This window comes from Budorcas taxicolor, chromosome X, assembly GCF_023091745.1.
Source record: "Budorcas taxicolor isolate Tak-1 chromosome X, Takin1.1, whole genome shotgun sequence".
Classification (NCBI taxonomy): domain Eukaryota; kingdom Metazoa; phylum Chordata; class Mammalia; order Artiodactyla; family Bovidae; genus Budorcas; species Budorcas taxicolor.
The window spans coordinates 86,807,089-86,824,903 of NC_068935.1; the positions used below are offsets into that span (position 1 = coordinate 86,807,089).

Here is a 17,815-nt window from a genome sequence, read left to right on the forward strand (position 1 = left end):
ATACCTCTTGGTATTCATAATTACTAACATTTGCAAACACCTACTACCTGGAGTACAAGTAAGAGGAGAGGGCACTCCAGAGAGGATAAGTAAACTGCACAAGGCCACCCTGCCAGGGGTCCCAGGTCACCCAACTCTAGAAGCCAGTATCTTAACCACTGTCAGCCCTCACTGACCTGTGCTGGTGGGGACACTGTGGTCCAGAGACCTGCCTTCCTGAGTGCGTGAGTTTCCAGGTCTGGTGAGAGGCACAGGCCAGCCCTCAGGCTGTCCATTACACATGATTATGGAGCTGCACCAGGATATTGCCAGGTTGTCTATTTCCTTCTCTTCCCTCTGCCTGGCTGGGCTAATATGGGCCTTGGCAATGTGCCTACTGCTCAACAGGCTGGTCTGCTACCTTAAATGGCTTGGTTTTCCCAGGTTAAAATTGTTTGTTTTTAGGATTTCCCTGGTGGTCCAGTGGCTAAGACTCTCTGCTCCTAAAGGAGAGGTCCTGGGTTCAATTCCCAGTCAGGGAACTAGATTTCACAGGATGTAACTAAACAGATCCCACATGCTGCAATGAAGATCAGAGATTCCCTGTTATGCAACTAGGACCCGGGGCAGCCAAAGAAATAAACATACTTTAAAAAAAAAATGTTTGAAAAAAAAAAGAAAAATAAATAAAAATAATGGTTGCTCTCGGCCCCCTTCTGGCTGCCATCATGTGTGTTATTCAGTGGGAATGCACGGGGCAGTGGCGGGGGGGGGGGGGGGAGGTGCAAGGATGTGCAAAACTGCAGCAACCAGGGAGAGCTGGGGCAGACATTGAGGGGCGCACTGTCAAGTGACAGCAGCGACCCAGTGTGTCCTCTCGGTGTTGACCTGAGGAAGAGGCTTTGGTGCTGGCAAAAGGTGGTGGCTGTTGGCACTGGCGACGGAGCACCTTTGAGCCAGGACCGAGAGACGAGGTTCACTCTCTGCCCACAGAAATGAGTCGTGAGGCTGCACCAGTGGTACCTACTGGAACCTCAATGTGTGCACCATCCTCCCAGAGTGTGCCTGCCCTGACTGACACCGCTGCGGCCAACAATGACCTGGCGAGTCTTTTATGAGTGACTGGTCTGCTTTGACTATGTGTTTTTCCCTGTCAATGTGGCCGTCTCGTTTGTCTCAACTGTCGCCCAAAGCTCACACGTTGTCTGACTTGCCAGGGCCCATTGGGGTCCACTTGCAACTTGGCTATGGGCAAAGTGGTCAGTTCAGTACTTTTCCCTTGTACATATACCTCTTCTGGATGTGAACTAACTCTGCCACACACAGAAAAAGCAGACCACGAAGAGCTCTGTGAGTTTAGGCCTTGTTCCTGTCCATTCCCTGGTGTTGCCTGTAAATGGCAAGGCTCTTTGGATGCTGCTGTGCCACATCTGATGCATCACCATGAGTCCATGACAACCTCACAGGGAGAGGATATAGTTTTCCTTGCTGTAGACATTAATCTTCCTGGTGCTGTTGACTGGGTGATGGTGCAGTCCTGTTTTGACTTTGACTTCATGCTAGTCTTGGAGAAACAGGAAAACCAAGATGGTCACCAGCAATTCTTTGCGATTGTACAGCTGATAGGAACACGCGAGCAAGCTAAAAATTCTGCTTATTGACTTGAGCTAAATGCTCATAGGCGGCGATTGGCTTGGGAAGCCACTCCTCGATCTATTCATGAGGGAATTGCAACTGCCATTATGAACAGTGACTGCCTAGTCTTTGACACCAGCATTGCACAGTGTTTTGCAGAAAATGGCAATTTACGCATCATTGTAACTATTTCCATGTGTTGAAATGGCAAACAAACATTTTCTGGCCAGTGTTTAAAACCATTGCATTCAGTTTAGACTGGAGTGGGTTGCCATGCCCTTCTCCAGGGAATCCTTGTGACCCAGGGATCCAACCCATGTCTCTTAGGTTTCCTGCATTGGCAAGTGGGTTCTTTTCCACCAGCGCCACCTGGAAAACCCAGTCTAACTAATAGCCCTAGAAAATTATCTACCTCCTAATTCCTGAAACTTGTGACAGTTACTTACATGGTAAAAAAAAGACTTTGTAGATGTGATTAAGTGAAGGATCTAGAGACAGGAAGATTATCTTGATTATCTGATGGGCTCTAAATGTAACCACAAGTGTCTTTATAAGAGGGAGCCTGAGAGAGATTTGGGATAGACAGGAGAGGAGATGCACATACAAAGGAGGTGGCATTATGACCGTGGAGGAAGACAGTGAAGAGATGAGGCCATAAGCCAAAAAATGCTAGCAGCCACCAGAAATGTCCAGGGTCACTCCACCCCCAGAAGTGGAGCTGGTGTCCAACTTGGAGGTGCAAATGCCCTCCAATCCCCTCCTGCTGGCCAGAGCTGTGTCTGCTATAAAAGGACAAGCAGCACCTAGAAGCCAGGAGGTCTCCGGGAAGAAGGCTGCCCTGTCCATGGTCTCCTCAGCTTGCAGAGCCCATTTCCACAGAAGATTCAGTGCACACAGCACTGTGTGTGTGTTCAGGAATGAATTCTCCGCAGTAACCAACCAACACCCCAATGACAGTGATGTCACACAACAATAAACATCACAAACTAAAACCTGTCTTCCTGGTTCATAGGTGGACTTCCAAGTAGTGGCAGAGGACCCCAGGCTCCTTGTAAACTGACTTCCCTCTCTTGGGCCTCTCGACCTCCAAAAGATGAACAAAACGCACATGAAGAAAACACTACTGTTTGTTAAGTATACACATCATTTTAGCGCAAGCTCCATTTAGCAGGACTGGCCATATGACCCCATCCCTGTGCAAAAGGGGTGGGAAATGTAGTTTATGGCTGGGCAGCTGCTTTGCAGTAGCTCAACACTAGGGAAGATGGAGCATGAATTTTGGGGATAGCCATCTGTCACCGTCACTCCCTGTCAGATGGGTGTGGTCCCCAGGAATCTCAGGCTGGGCCAAGTAAGTGAATTGTTCAAGGTCACACAGTTAGATCCGTGATTACAAACTTGGTGTCCACTCTCCCGGCTCCTCGTGCCACGCCATTGGACCAACCAGTTCTGTGCTTTGAATTTTAGGAAAAATCTTCAGCCTGGTAATTCATGTTACGAATCAGTTTTAACTAGAGAATGTCACTTCATCCTCAAAGTGTTTTGGCAAAGGAGGTGGGAAATAAGTTATCCCCACAGATCTGGAGAAGGAAATGGCAACCCACTCCAGTATTCTTGCCTGGAGAATCCCATCCACACAATGAGTTAATATGCATTTGGGCTTCCCCAGTGGCTTAGTGGGGAAAGATCCACCTGCAGTGCCAGAGACACAGGAGACACGGGTTCAGTCCCTAGGTTGGGAAGATCCCCTGGAGAAGGAAATGGCAACTCATTTCAATATTTTCACCTGAAAAATCTCATTGACAGTGGAGCCTGGCAGGCTGTAGTCCAATGGGTTGCAAAGAGCCAGACACGACTGAGCAACAAAGCACACAGCACAGAGTCTGTGTGACCCCAGGAGTGCCCACCCACAAAGCTGTGTCACACCAGCAGTGTTCATATCCCAGTCCCTGAGATTCTGTGTTCAAACCCTATATGAGTGACCCCAGAAGTGTTGACTCCCCATGTGTGTGACTCCACAAATGTCCATTCCCCAATATGTGTGACCCTATGAAGGTCTAAATACCCATATGTGTGACCCCAGAGCCATACACACCACAGCCTGTGACCTCAGCAGAGCCCACTCCCCAGTCTATACTGAGGAGTATCCATTAACCACTCTGTGTGACCACAGGAGTATACACCCTCAGTCCCTAGCCCAAGGGGTGCCAACTCATCACTTCTTTGACCACAAGAATGTCTGTACCCTTTCACTGAGACTGCAGTGATGTCTACAACACAGCCTATGCGACCATAGGACTGTCCTAGCCTCAGTCACTATGACCCCAGGAGTGTCCTCGCCTCTGTAGGACACCATGGATGCTCACACTCCAGTCTGTGCAACCTGAGGAGAGTCCAGTCCACAACATGTGTGATTTCAGGTGTCCACTCCCCAGTGTGTCTAACTTTCAGAGTGTCCCAAACCCTCTGTGACCCTTGGAGTGTTCATACCTCTGAGCGCCCTCACATCTGTCCATGCTCCAGCCTGTGTGACTCCAGGAGTGTCCAAACCCCCATCATTGTGGCCCCTCATCTCTCCACACCTGTTCTGTATGATCTCACAGTCGCCCACACCTTAGGTCGTCTGATCCTGGAAGCACACATACCAGTTTGAGTGACCCTAGAGGCTCCACACTACAATCTGTGTAAATCCAAGGGTGTCCATGCCTCAGGCTATCTGACCTCAGAGGTGTCCACACCCCAGTATGTGTAAGCCTACAAATATCTACTAACCAGTCCAGGTGACTCAGGAGTATCCACTCCCTAGTGTGTTTGAGCTCAGCAGTGTCCACATACCAATCTGTCTGACCCCAGGACCATCCACAGTCTAGTTTGTTTGACTGCAACCATATCGACACACTAGCCAATCTGACCCCAGAAGTGTCTATACTCCACTCTGTGTGATTCCAAGAGTGTGCAGTGTCCAGTGTGTGTGACTTCTGGAAAGCTCAGACCCCCATCTGAGTAACTAAGGCTGTTCACAGTGTATGCTGCTTCATATGGGCATCACACTCCTGTTTATGTGGCCCCAGGAGTGTTTACACCCCACTCCGTGTGACTCCAGGATGATCACACCCCTGTCTCTGTGACCCCGAGGGTGTCCAGACACCAATGGTATGTTCTGAGATGGTACTAGATTCCTTATCACTGCTATTCCAGCATACCCTCTGTGGGTGTGAGCTGGGGTTGGTCTGCTCCTCAGCTCCCTCCAACACCATAAAGGGTCTCTTGTATCCCTATTTCCTCTCACTCTCTCCAGTGGACCATGCAGTTTCCATATCCCCCATCCCTGGCCACATGCACACACACACACACCCACACCCCCAAATAGAGAGTCCCAGCCCCAGCCCCTGCAGGTCTTGTAGAAAGCAAAGGTCAAGGCAGCCTGCCTCCTGCTGCAGACCCCACCCCACAGAGCCCACCCCACAGACAGCAGTGGAGTAAAGGCACCACTGATGAGAGTGAAACCTTCCAAGACCTTGTGAAACATCTAAATAAAAATTGGACACCCTCCTCGCCAGCTAGACTGTCAGGTCCACGTGGGCAGGGACATTTGTCTTATTCTCTGATGTCTCCCCAGCGCCAAGAACAGTGCTTGGTACACAGATCCCATTCATTAGGTGTCCACTGAATGAACGAACCCTTGACCCAGCAATTACACTTCTAACTCAACGTGCACACACATGCACAGAGCTGTGTGCTCAAGACTGGCAGGAGCAAACAGCTGGGAAAACCTTGTAAATGTCCATTTCTAGCCAATGATAGTTGCAGAGTAAAACAAATGGTGGGGGTTTATACTGTATCTCAGAGGACCCACCTAACATGATACAAAATGAATGGAACCTGTGTGTACCTGTGGGATGGGGATGCCTTCCACGGGACATGCTGTTGACCAGGAAAAGCAGGTGGGAGATGGTTATGGTGACTCTGCGTGTGTGTGTGTGTGTGTGTGTGTGTGTGTATAAGGAAACACTATAAACTGACTTCAGTGGTCATTTTTGGAGAGTGGAACTGGGGATCACCAGTATAGTTCATATACTGGATGTACTCTTGGAACCTTTTATACAAACCTATGTGGGCTGTGTACTAACTCTCTTCAGTCATGTCCAACTCTTTGCAACCCCATGAACTATAGCCCACCAGGCTCCTCTGTCCATGGGATTCTCCAGGCAAGAATACTAGAATGGGTTGCCATTTCCTCCTCCAGGGGATCTTCCCAACCCAAAGATCGAAACTGCATCTCTTTTGTCTCCTGCATCGGCAGGTGTGATCTGTAGCACTAGTGCTACCTGGGAAGCCCATAGTGACTAGTGACTAGTGAAGTCGCTCAGTCGTGTCCGACTCTTTGCGACCCCACGGACTGTAGCCTACTAAGCTCCTCTGTCCATGGGATTTTCCAGGCAATAGTACTGGAGTGGATTGCCATTTCCTTCTCCAGTGGGAAGCCCATACAAACCTATATTCATGTGTAATTCTTCATAAAGGAAAATCTTAAGCAAAACCAATATGCACAGCACAAAGCATTTGTGTGTCTGTCTGAGTGGGTATCTAGGGTGTGTCTAGGTACAAGAATCTAAAACTTACACGCCCCAGGGGCTGGACAGGTCATTAACAAGAGAAAGGGCACTCAGCTCAGGGTAAGGTGAACAGCAATGGGGCTGATGAATGTTCCCTCTCAGCAGTGGAGGGTGAGGATGGGGTTGAGAAAGGGGTGGGAAGGGGAGGACTTCAGAGCTCACACCCCAAAAGCATTCATAAACTCACACCCTGGGACAGAGAACATTTAATAGCTTTGAGATCTTGGCTTGGAAACAGATCCATTATAAATTAGTGTAGTTATACTCTAACTCAGACTGTTCCTAACTTCATATGCCGGACATAAACTCCCAAACAGATCAAAGATCTCACACTTGGGAGACACACTCTAAACAGATCAAAGATCTCACACCCTAGAATAAAGGTCCTCCCCAAACTTCAGGATGGGTAGTTTTTCTATGTGATTACAAAGTAATCCTTAATTGTGGACTGAATGTTTGTGTCTCCCTCCCCAAATCCATGTGTTGAGGCCCCCAATGTGATATATTAGGGGCTTTAGGAAGGTATTATGGTTAGATGAAGTCATGAGGGTAAAACCCTCAAGATGGCATTAGTACCTGTATAAGAAGACACCAGAGGGACTTCCCTGGCAGTCCAGCAGTGAAGATTCTGCACTTCCATTGCAGGGGCTATGGGTTCTGTACCTGGTCAGGGAGCTTTTTAAAAAAGAAGACATTAGAAAGTTTGTTCTTTCTCTCTGCCATGTGAGGACCTGGCAAGAAGGTGGCCATCTGCAAGCCAGGAAGAGAAATGTTACCAGAACCCAACCATACTAGCACTCTGGTCTTGGACTTCTGGCCTCCAGAATGGTAAGAAAATAAATTACTGTTTCAGCTACCCTGTCTATAGTACTATATTATGGTGGCCTGAGCTGGCTAAGACACCTTAGGCTTTCACTTTCCAGGCCCTGTGTTTTTTGTCAGAGTCCTTGTACTTGCACCGTCTACCTCTGTCAACACCTGCAGTCCCTAGTCAGTGGCCCTCCCATTCCTGCCCCTTGATCTGCAGGCATTGAGCCAGAGGGCTGTCTGGAGGCTGGGGCAAAGACACTTAGCCTACCACACTGCGCCATCTGCACTCCAGGCTGCCAGCCAGGATGTGGAGTTGGACTTTGGAGAAGAAGGTGAATGGGGTGGCCCCCGGGGGTCTTGGGGCACAGGTACTGGCAGTAAGGCTGAGAGTTCCCAGCTGGGCCTGGCAACCTGCTTCCCTTCTGTGGCTGTCCCAGTGTGCTTTCATCCATTTCCCCACCCTCTTCCTTCTTCTTTCCTCTTTCAAAGACAAGCAGAGGGCAGCAGAGGGACATAGAAAGCCCCTGCTCTAACACACAGCAGACTGTCAGCAGGTCTGCAGGAGTGGGCAGCAGCTCAGCTCCGCCCCCTAGGGGCGGCTCCAGGAGCCGGTTCAGCCAGGGCCATTGGGGTGGAGCGGGACAGGGAGCGGCCAGGAAAGAGCGCTGCTTTTGAGGTTTGCTAAAAGAATTCCAAGGGCCACTGGCACCCCGAAGGAAACCTTGAAAAGGACTTTGTAGGAAGATAGAAGCTGTCCCTGTGGAGGAGGCCAGAGGGAGGCTATAGTATTTTGGACATTCTAGTTTTTATATATTTACATATATAATATACATATAGACATATATTTGGTTGTGAGAAAAAAAGTGGATTATGCTTTATGCAGTGCTTAGAACAGAGCTTGACACATAGTAAGCTTAAGTGTGTTGCTTGTAGAAAGGGAATGGCGCCTGCTGTTCCAAGTAAACAATGAATGTTGCCCAGACTCATGCCAGCAGCCACTGCAGCTGCCTCCCAACAATGCGCCCTGGGGGCATTTAGGAGAAATACCCTAGGTAGTTAAGTATACTGGCCCTAGGTAGTTAAGATGCATACCTGAGAAAAGATTTCAATGAGCCCAGACTCTTGCATCCTCTTATACATAGAAAAGTGCTAAAATCATTAACTTGAGAAGGCTGCTTTTTGTGATTAGCAGTAATATTTTGATGTTTGACTATATGGGTTTATTTTTTTTCAGCAAAAATTCCAGAATATCTAGAGTCCTCTCTTACCTATCTGGAGCAGCTCCTCAGAGCTATCTGAGCAGCTGTCTCCTGGGCTATTGTCCTCAGTCAAGTCCTGAAATATTACATAACTCAACAACTTTTAGGTTGTGCATTTTTCTTCAGTCATGTTTTTTAAAACCAGCCTCCCTAACCTCATCTCGAAACCCTGCATGATCTTGCCTGGCCTTCCCCTCTTCCGGTCTCACTCACTCTCGGATTCCAAGCCACATGGGCCTTCTTCCAGTTCCTCAAGAGAGCCAGCTTTGCTTATCCTTGAATTTGCAAGGATGGAGCTCCACGTCTGCAAAGCAGAATTGGGGAGTGAATGTGAGCTGGTAGGGCATCGGATAATGGAAGGAGTTAGTTGAGTTGATTTCCAAATACTTATCAGATTTGGGGGATGTGGCTAAAGCAATTTAAAGCAGTGCTCAGGGAAAAATCTATAGCTCTAAATGTGTATAGATGTAAAAACTTGAAAATCAAGTACCTCAGCTTCCATATCAGGAGTCTGGCAAAGGAACAGCAAATTGAACCCTGAGAAAGTGGAATTAAGGAAATTATAAAGAGAGCAGAAACTTGGGAAATGGGGAACATACAACAGAGAAAATTAATGTCAAAAATTGGTTCTTTGAACAGATTAAGAAACTATTAGTAAATTCTGTTTTCTCAATAAGAGAAAAAACATAAAATACCAATATCAGGACTGAAAGGGGAGTGCTATTATCAATCCTACAGACATTAAAAGGTTAATAAAATTTTTAATACATAGAACATTAGTTTCAATGAAGCTCAAATGGCAATCATTTCCCCAGTTCTAGGGCTTCTGTGTTCATATGGATACTCTGTATCCATGAGGACAGCAGAACTCAAGAACTTTTCTAATGCCTCCTTCACTCATGAAAATAGAAAAGCACAGTATTTTTTTTTAAGCTGGGGCTCAAGTGAAAGCAACTGTTTAAAATGTAATGGGTTTTTTTAATGTAATGGTTTCAAATGGAATTGAACACAGCAGAATAGAACAGAAGCCAGACTTTGTGCCAGGCACTGGGTCTAATTATTGTAGTGAAGTGAAGTAAAATTGCTCAGTCGTGTCTGACTCTCCGACCCCATGGACTGTAGCCTACCAGGCTCCTCTGTTCATGGGATTTTCCAGGCAATAGTACTGAAGTGGATTGCCATTTCCTTCTCCAGGGGATCTTCCCGACCCAGGGATCGAATCCGGGTCTTCCACATTGTAGACAGACGCTTTACCATCTGAGCCACCAGGGAAGTCCAATTATTATAGTAGATATTCATTAATTGAACAAATATTATAGAACATCTGCTAGCTGTTTGGGACACAGTGGGGAACAAAACAGAAATTTCTATGCTTATGAAGCTTATATTCTAATCAGGGAGACAGATACTAGCATGTGCAAAAGGCCCCAAGGCTAAAGGTTCAAGGATGGCCCTTATGAGGAACAGGCAAAAGGACAATGTGGCTTGGAATCCAAGAGCAATGAATGAGGGGACTTCCCTGATGGTCCAGTGCTTGAGGATCTGCCTTGCAATGCGGGGACACAGGTTCAATTCTTGATGGGGGAACTAAGATCCCACATGCCAGCAGGGCAACTACGCCCAGGCGCCTCAACTACAGAGCCCATGTACTCTGGAGCCCATGAGCCACAACGAAGGATCCCAAGTGCCATAACTAAGAACTGATGCAGTGAAAATAAATAAATAAATAGGTTGCAAAGATTGAGGGTCACAGTACGGAGAGTCTGGATTTTAACAAGATGACCACAACATCATCATCATCAATTCTTATAGCACTTGCTGTCAGGCATTGTTGTAATATTTTTTTATTTTTGGCCATACTGCCCAGCTTGTGGGATATTAGTTCCCCAACCAGGAGCCAAACCCGGGCCCCTGGCAGTGAGAGCACCAAGTCCTAACCACTGGACCACCAGGGAACTTCTCCCAACTTTTTTTTTTTAAGCTGTTCACAACAGTTCTATAAAACACATAAAAAAATCATACCCATTTTCCAGAAATGGAAACCAAACTCTCTTGGCCCAGATAGCAAGTAAATATCAGTCTGGCTCCGCAATGTATTTTTTTAACCACTATACTCTGCAATTTATGGTGCATAGGCATCTTATAATCCTGTAGCAGATGTAATGTAAATATACAAATTACTAACAAACTCCAATCAAGAGAAAGATCTGGTGGGAGGTGTGCTGAAGGCAGGAAATGAGTGGTGGGTGGTGTGCCCTCCCCCTAGGTGTCAGTGCTGATCTGTAGGCACACATGCCCAGAAACATCACTGCATCTGAGATGCTCCCTTCTTGTCCTGTCCTCTGTGATTAACTGTGGAGTGATAAAGGAAGGGACTGAGTTTTAAGTTGGCCAATAAAGGGCTTATACTCATGGAAGTGGGCCTCCTCTGTTCTTATTATTTCTTATAAAAGAGATGAATTTCAGCTCTGGGAAAACAAGGGAGAGTTTGGTTTTTGGTCTCAACTCTCCTGTCTTCCAAAAACCAAACTCTCCCTTGTTCTATAAAGCAGCTTGTTTTGAAGAGTGGCCTGGGGGGCGGCAAGCTGAATTCCATCATTAGCCCACTAGTAACATTATGTGGAATTGTCTTAAAAAACCAACAAATGAGTCCATTTTTAAACACGCACCTCCTTTAAAAAAAAAATTACAGGGCATTGTAGTATGGTAGTTCAGAGAAAGAATTGTGGTGATCAGCATCAACAAAATGCCATCGGTAAACTCATAAGGGATTTAAACCTGACTTAAGTTGATCACCTTTGGAGAAGGAAATAGCAACCCACTCCAGTATTCTTGCCTGGAGAATCCCATAGATAGAGGAACCTTGCAGGCTACAGTCCATGGGGTCGCAAGAGTCGGACACCACTGAGTGACTTTCACTTCACTCCTATCTTCACCTCTATCCCTCTGGAAGGAGGAAAAGAATAAGAAAACAGTGGAGGGTGGTCATGGCAGACACATGGACTCTTGTGAACCCACACATGAGCAATAAGTACTGAAGATTCCTCCCAGGACTTTCCCCTTGGAATGGGGGTAGAAGGAAGTATAGTCACTGGGGAGGTGAGGGGAAGTGGGGAGAAGGAAACACAGGAAACATGGGTGTGACCAGTGGCAGTGTGGTCTCTTTTGACTCTTTTTTTTTTCTTTTTTTAGTCATGGAGGGACAACAGTCGGACCCCTTTTTATCCATAGACTTGACCACATTGTGATGACAGTAAAGAGACTCAAAGACACCACTATGTTTTATTCCAAGATCCTGGGCATGGAGGTCATGACTTTTGAGGTAACAACTTCCCCAAATTCCAAACTGCAGCTGGGGTAAAATTTGATTATACTATTTTAAAAAGTAGCCTAAAACTCCAAAACACACACACACAATTTAAAAATTTAAAAAGGACCAGTGGAGGAGATTCCAAACTCTGAACAGTGGGACTTCACTATTCAGTGAATAAAGGGAGGGAAGGGAGGGAGGAAATAACCACAGAATAATGTGAGAGATCTTTCCAGTCCTTATATGGAGAGTTGACTGAGTATCCAGCATGTTTACACCTAGATATGTTCCTAAGAAATTATAGAACATCAAAATAAATACAAAGCTCCTAGAAGTTTTCAGAGAGGTTAAAAAGTAGTTCAACTACAGAGGAAAAGGAAATGTAGACTTCAGATTTCCCAAGAGTCAGAGACCAGAAGACAACAGAATAACAACTTCAAGATTCTGAGGGAAAACATTTCAACCTATGTCTATGACCAGACAAATTATTAATCAAGGTGGGTGTAGAATAAAACATTCTTAGACATATTAAGACATATTAAGACAACAGAATAACAACTTCAAGATTCTGAGGGAAAACATTTCAACCTATGTCTATGACCAGACAAATTATTAATCAAGGTGGGTGTATAATAAAACATTCTTAGACATATTAAGAAAAAGACTCAGAAACTTGGCCTACTTGCTTTCAAAATTACTTGAGAATATGTTATCAAAATGAGTGATTAATCCAGGAATAAGACATCAAAGTCAGGAAACAGTGGATTCTAAGAGGAAGATCCAGAAAGATACCTAGAACACAATCAGTCCAGTTTGGGTCAGGAAAACGAATGTCCCCAAGAAAAACGGATCCAAGGTAAAAAGGTTTCCAGAGATTGAATACAATCCTTGAGAATTTGGAACAACTCCCAATGTGGGAGATGCAGAGACACTGATTGCCTTCAATGGAAAGGGCCCATGAATGGCAAACAGAGTAAAAAAAATGTAAAATTAACATGGAATGTGTGCTCTATGCTGTGTGCTTGGTCTCTCAGTTGTGTCCAACTCTACAACCCTATGGACTGTAGCCCGCCAGGCCCCTCTGCCCATAGAATTCTCCAGACAAGAATATTGGAGTAGGGTGCCATTTCCTACTCCAGGAGATCTTCCCAACTCAGGGATTGGACCCGAGTCTCTTGGATCTCCTGAACTTCCAGATGGATTCTTTACTACTAGCACCACCTGGGAAGCTCCAACATCGAATGTCATGCATAAAAATAGAATTATGCAGTATCAGACTGGATTTATACACAGCAAGATGGACGGGTCTTAAAAAGATCATGCTGAATGAAAAATGGCAAAGCCAAATCATGTCCATAGCACAATACCACTTATAACATACACACATAAAACAATAATACACCTTTTACAATAACTTATGAAAACCAAAGAATGAACATCAAACACATTATAATCATTGCCTATGTTGGGGACAGGAATGAAGACTGGAGATAAAGAGATTAAGTATACAAATAAAACTAGAGAAGGGCCTTGCATGCATCAACAATAACAGGCATATGAAGCCTCAGCCCTTGGTATCTGGACACACTGGAGTGAAATTTTAGTACATCTAGGATCAAGAAAAGTCTTAAAAGCTGCAAGAGTGGAGGGTGGATGCATCATATCTAAAAGAAATGAAAACAGATTAACATCAGACGTCTTATCAGCAATACCAGATTCAGGAAGACAATGAAGCCACATATAAAAGGCTATGGGAAAATAACCTACAATCTCAAGTTCTATACTCAGCTGAACTATCATTCAAGTGAAATAAAGTCATTTTCTGATAGAATGAATGTAGTATCAGCCATGGTCATATCAAGGGAGTATAAAAGTGATTTTTTTTTTAATGGAAGAAGTCTCATCCTCCGGCTCAACCAGAACACATGCATACAGATTCTTTTCTGTGTGGTGTCTATGGAGTGGGGGAAATAGTTTTATGAAAAATTAAAATATTTTGCCATTAAATACATAAATAAATAAAAATGGCAGAAGTTGACAGGCACAGGAGAAAGAGGCAAGATGAAGAGATACTTGGGTATCTCTTGGGTCAATGAGATACTATGTTCATCCATCAAAACATTAAGGTGCAAGTGGGTTATTTTTAAATTGTAAAGGAATCAAAAGAGGAGCTAAAACTGATGACATAATACTATTGGGAGGGGTAGTATTGTGGATGAGCTAAATTCTCATTTATCATAGCAGGAAAAAGATAGAAAATGTCTGAAATTGCCAAATCAAGAAATAGTGGCATGTCAGTTAGGGACTGTGTTTGGAGGCATGTGGGAGAAAACTTAACTGGGTTAAGCTAAGTGGGCTAAATAAAATAGAGTTTTCTCTTTCTCTCATTCAACAATCAGTCTAGAGGTAGGCAGGCAGGGTGTGGGCAGTGGCTGAAAGGAGGAAATGAGCAGGCAAAAAGCGTCAGCTCAGTGGGGTGGGAAGGTTTTCAGAAGCATGGCTCAGAGCCTCTGCTAACATTTCATTGTCCAGCCTTCCATGGCTGCCCAGCAATGAATGCTGGGAAATGCAGGTTTTTAAAGCTGGGTGCACAATAGACCCCACTAAAACTTGGGTTGTGTTTAAAAGAAAAAGGGGAGAAATTTATATAAAGCAGGCAGATTATAGTCTCTGCCATGGATAGTATCAACATATTATTTGGAGGTATGGAAATAATTTCCAGAAGAAACACATACACACATTGAAAGCATATGCCTCTAGGGAACAAGATAAGAGTGGGTACCAAGTGGCTATTTTTCATCAAAGCCTTGTTCTATTTCTTTTTTTAACCTTGTTGGGGTAGATAGGGGGCTGTGCCTCACACTCACCTTGGAGGTTTAGTTCCAGGTTGTTTTCTTCCCCCATATAGGGAGACCAGAAAGCATTGTGTTTTGGAGACCAGAAATTTAACCTCCACGAGGTGGGAAAGGAATTTGAATCCAAAGCCACTCACCTGGTCCCCGGCTCCCTGGGTATATGCCCGATCACAAAGATGCATTTGGAGGAAATGGTCCAGTGCCTCAAGGTGAGTCAAACTTCCATCTTCTTTTGAGAAAGCTGCTACAGATGCAATGAAAACAGAAGCATGACTCAAACTTCAGACATAACAGGTTTCATCACATCCATATAAGGTTTGCACACCATTGTTTACTCATTATCATGGACATAATTTTCCCCATAAACAAATGTATTTTAAAAGAAAACTTTATATCACCCTTACGGAAAACAGTATACCTAAACTCTATTTATATAAACACATTTGTGTAAAAAGAAAATGTTCAACCAAGTAAGTGGAAATCCATCATATCTTGGCATAAAGGGGAGGCAATTAAAAAAACAAACAGCTGTAAAAGCATCACTGTGTCATTAGATTCTAGCCACTTCTGCTTCCCCCAGTCTCTGGGCTTGACAAAGTTAGGTTGGTTAGAGAGGTATCAAGGACTTCGCATCCACCAGACACTTTCTTCTTGGTATAATCAGAAGGATTGAAAGAGGACTGAACAGGGAATAATTTCTGACTCACTGTAATTTTTTTTTTTTACTCACTGTAATTTAATTTAGTATCCTTGTAATACTTAAGATGATTTCATGTGAAGGGGACATTGGTTCTCCTTTTGGGGAACAAAGATTGAGGTATTAAATATATTTTGTGCAAATTGACCTGGACTCTTTTGGAAAATATCAGTGAAAAAGTCTGGCTTGGAAGTAAAGTGGGTAAAGCACAGGGGTTAAGGGTATGGACTTTGGCCCAGACATGCCTGGGTTTGAATTCTGACTCTGCCACTTACTAGGCACATTATCATCCCCATTTGATGGATGAGGAAACTGAGGTGCTGAGCAGTTAGGTACTCTGCCGGGAGCCAGTGTGAGGAATCCCGCCCGTGACAAGGTCCTGAGGAAGGAAGCTGACAGACAGACGCAAGGCATGCTCAGACTTCAGGGGCCCCTCTGGAAATTCCTAAGCATGTACCCCAACAAAAATCTGCCGGTTTTTGTGCTCTGCTTTTCCACTCTTCCGACATTCTCTGGGAAAAGTCAATTCAGGGCTTTAGTCTTCTGCATTTGAAAGAGTGTTTCAATCCAAAACCCCTCTGATGGCTTTCTAGCCTGCCTGCAGGACTCCTACAGCTGTGCATGTGATTGTTTGAGGCCTCCTGACCGCAGGAGGCACAGGAAGCTTAAAACATCCTAGGAATGTAGGGGCTTCCGGGGAGTCAAAATCATTAGAATAGGACTGATTAAAAGTTTCATTTGTTGAGTCAATACTTGCTGCCAAATTTTCATATCCTTTATTTGTAGATATAGTTGGTATATAGAAAAACAAGTAGTAGACCTGGTATTAGCAACATTAGATCTCTGAGTTAAGTACCTTCTTTGTTATAACCCATTGCGCCTTTGTTCTATAGAGATGTAACTTCAGCGCTTTAAGGAGATGTAGATTAAAGAAAAACACTTCAGGGGAAACAAAATTAACATTCATTAAGGAAGAGAGCCAAAAAGTTAACAAGCCTCTTGGCCAGAAGAAAATGTAAATCACCTGAGACCTTTTGTATACAAAAAGATACACAGAAAGAGTCTGGGCTGCTAACGCTACATAATTTTGTGTTACCCATTGATCTCCATGTTTTATCAAAAGTATAGAAGGCCTTCTGAACAATAAAGGATGGGACCAGCTTCTCGGACCAGCTTCTCGAACTAGTCTCTCGGCCTGGTTTCTGGGGAATCTGGCTCCCCCCGTGTCTCTCTCTCTTCTTCTTCTCTCCCTTTCCCTCCCTCTGCTCTTTACTTTAATTTCAGGCTGAATTTCCACCTGGGGCGCGGAGGCCCGCCAGGGCTACTTACTTGCCCTGGCTGTTAAGACCCACGCAAAAGGGAGCCTAAGGCGTGGCACCCTTAGATATTCAAGCGAGCGCCGGTGGCCCAACATAGATGGTGCAAGCTCCTTGTCTGGAACTTTATTGGCTTTCCGCGTAAACCAAGCTATTCAGCCCTCTTCCTCCACTTAATCTCCCTACTACACTATTTCTTCCTAATCTAATCTCATATCAATCAATAAATAAGTTTTTCTCACACCAACGCCGTCCACCCTTCGAATTCCCTGGATCCACCGGGGCTGGACCCCGGCAGTACTCTGCTTGAGGTCATACAGCTGTTACATAGCTGGAACAGAGTGAGGGAGAGGAGAATGGTAGGAGATGAAGTGTGAAAGATACAGGGGTGTTCTAGGCCATGGTAAAGAATGAAATTTTGGTTTCAAACATGGTCTGTGAATGAATGATTTTTGTTCTCTCCTCCCACTTCAGACTTGTGATGTCATTGAGGAGGGTCCAGTCCCCAGAACAGGGGCAAAAGGGCCCATTATGTCCATCTACCTCCAATACCCTGACAGAAACCTGACTGAGGGGTCCCAACTATATCTCCTCATGATGGAGGTTAGTTCTCTGCCATTCTATCCCCTGCCATGTCACCCCTCCCTTCCTTCCTGCAAACCCTCACCCAGGTCGAGAAACCTCTAAGGACTGAGGACTCAGGCACTTTATGCATTTTGCTGGGCAATCTGAAGTGGGTTTGGGACCAACATGTCTGAGAGTCCCCTATCCAAGCTGCCGCAATGAATAACTTTCAGTTAACATGAGCTCTTTATTATTACTGTCTCAGCATTATATATGGCTGTTTTTCTAGAACATAAGGTCTCTGAGCTATTTGGGGGTCAGTGGCCAGGGGGTATGACATCTCTGAGGACCAAATTCAGGGTCATCAGCTTGGGATTCAAGGCCCCTGATAGATTTCTCCTTGTCAGTGAGCTTACCCGTTTCATCCTTTTTGATTCAGCTCACTCCAGCCAGGTGCTACCTGATGTTTATTCCACCCAACTGGTTTGACTGAACTCCAAGAGCTCTGCAATTCCCATGGGGCCTTCAAGGGCCAGCCCAGATAATACTGCCTCCTCCTAGAGCACCTCAGCTGGTTTCAGCCCTGCAGAATGTGGCACTTTCTACATTTGGATCTGGTAGGTTCAGACTCACCTCAGCTGAGGTTCTGCTCCAAACAAGAGGAGACAGATGGGACAAGAACAAATTTTCTCTGTTTCTGTCCTCTTCCCCTACCATTTACTGATTCAGTCAATCAATAAACATACATTGAACACCTACTGTGTGCTTGGGCCT

At 45.1% G+C, this 17,815-nt stretch overlaps 1 protein-coding gene, 1 non-coding gene and 1 pseudogene across 2 annotated transcripts; all 3 read left to right on the forward strand.

The window, feature by feature from the left end:
- Nucleotides 1–448: 448 nt before the first annotated feature.
- TRNAR-CCU (transfer RNA arginine (anticodon CCU)) lies at nt 449–521 on the forward strand. The gene has a single exon. It is a non-coding gene; the product is annotated as a tRNA-Arg (tRNA).
- A 447-nt stretch (nt 522–968) lies between these two features.
- On the forward strand, nt 969–1,817 carry LOC128070068 (E3 ubiquitin-protein ligase SIAH1-like; annotated as a pseudogene).
- Nucleotides 1,818–6,305: 4,488 nt separating this feature from the next.
- GLOD5 (glyoxalase domain containing 5) lies at nt 6,306–17,534 on the forward strand. The gene is given in 7 exon segments (XM_052662707.1): nt 6,306–6,341; nt 7,304–7,372; nt 11,492–11,517; nt 11,519–11,621; nt 14,518–14,673; nt 16,952–17,080; nt 17,481–17,534. Coding segments are annotated over 7 exon segments (573 nt in total).
- The last annotated feature ends 281 nt before the right edge of the window (nt 17,535–17,815 follow it).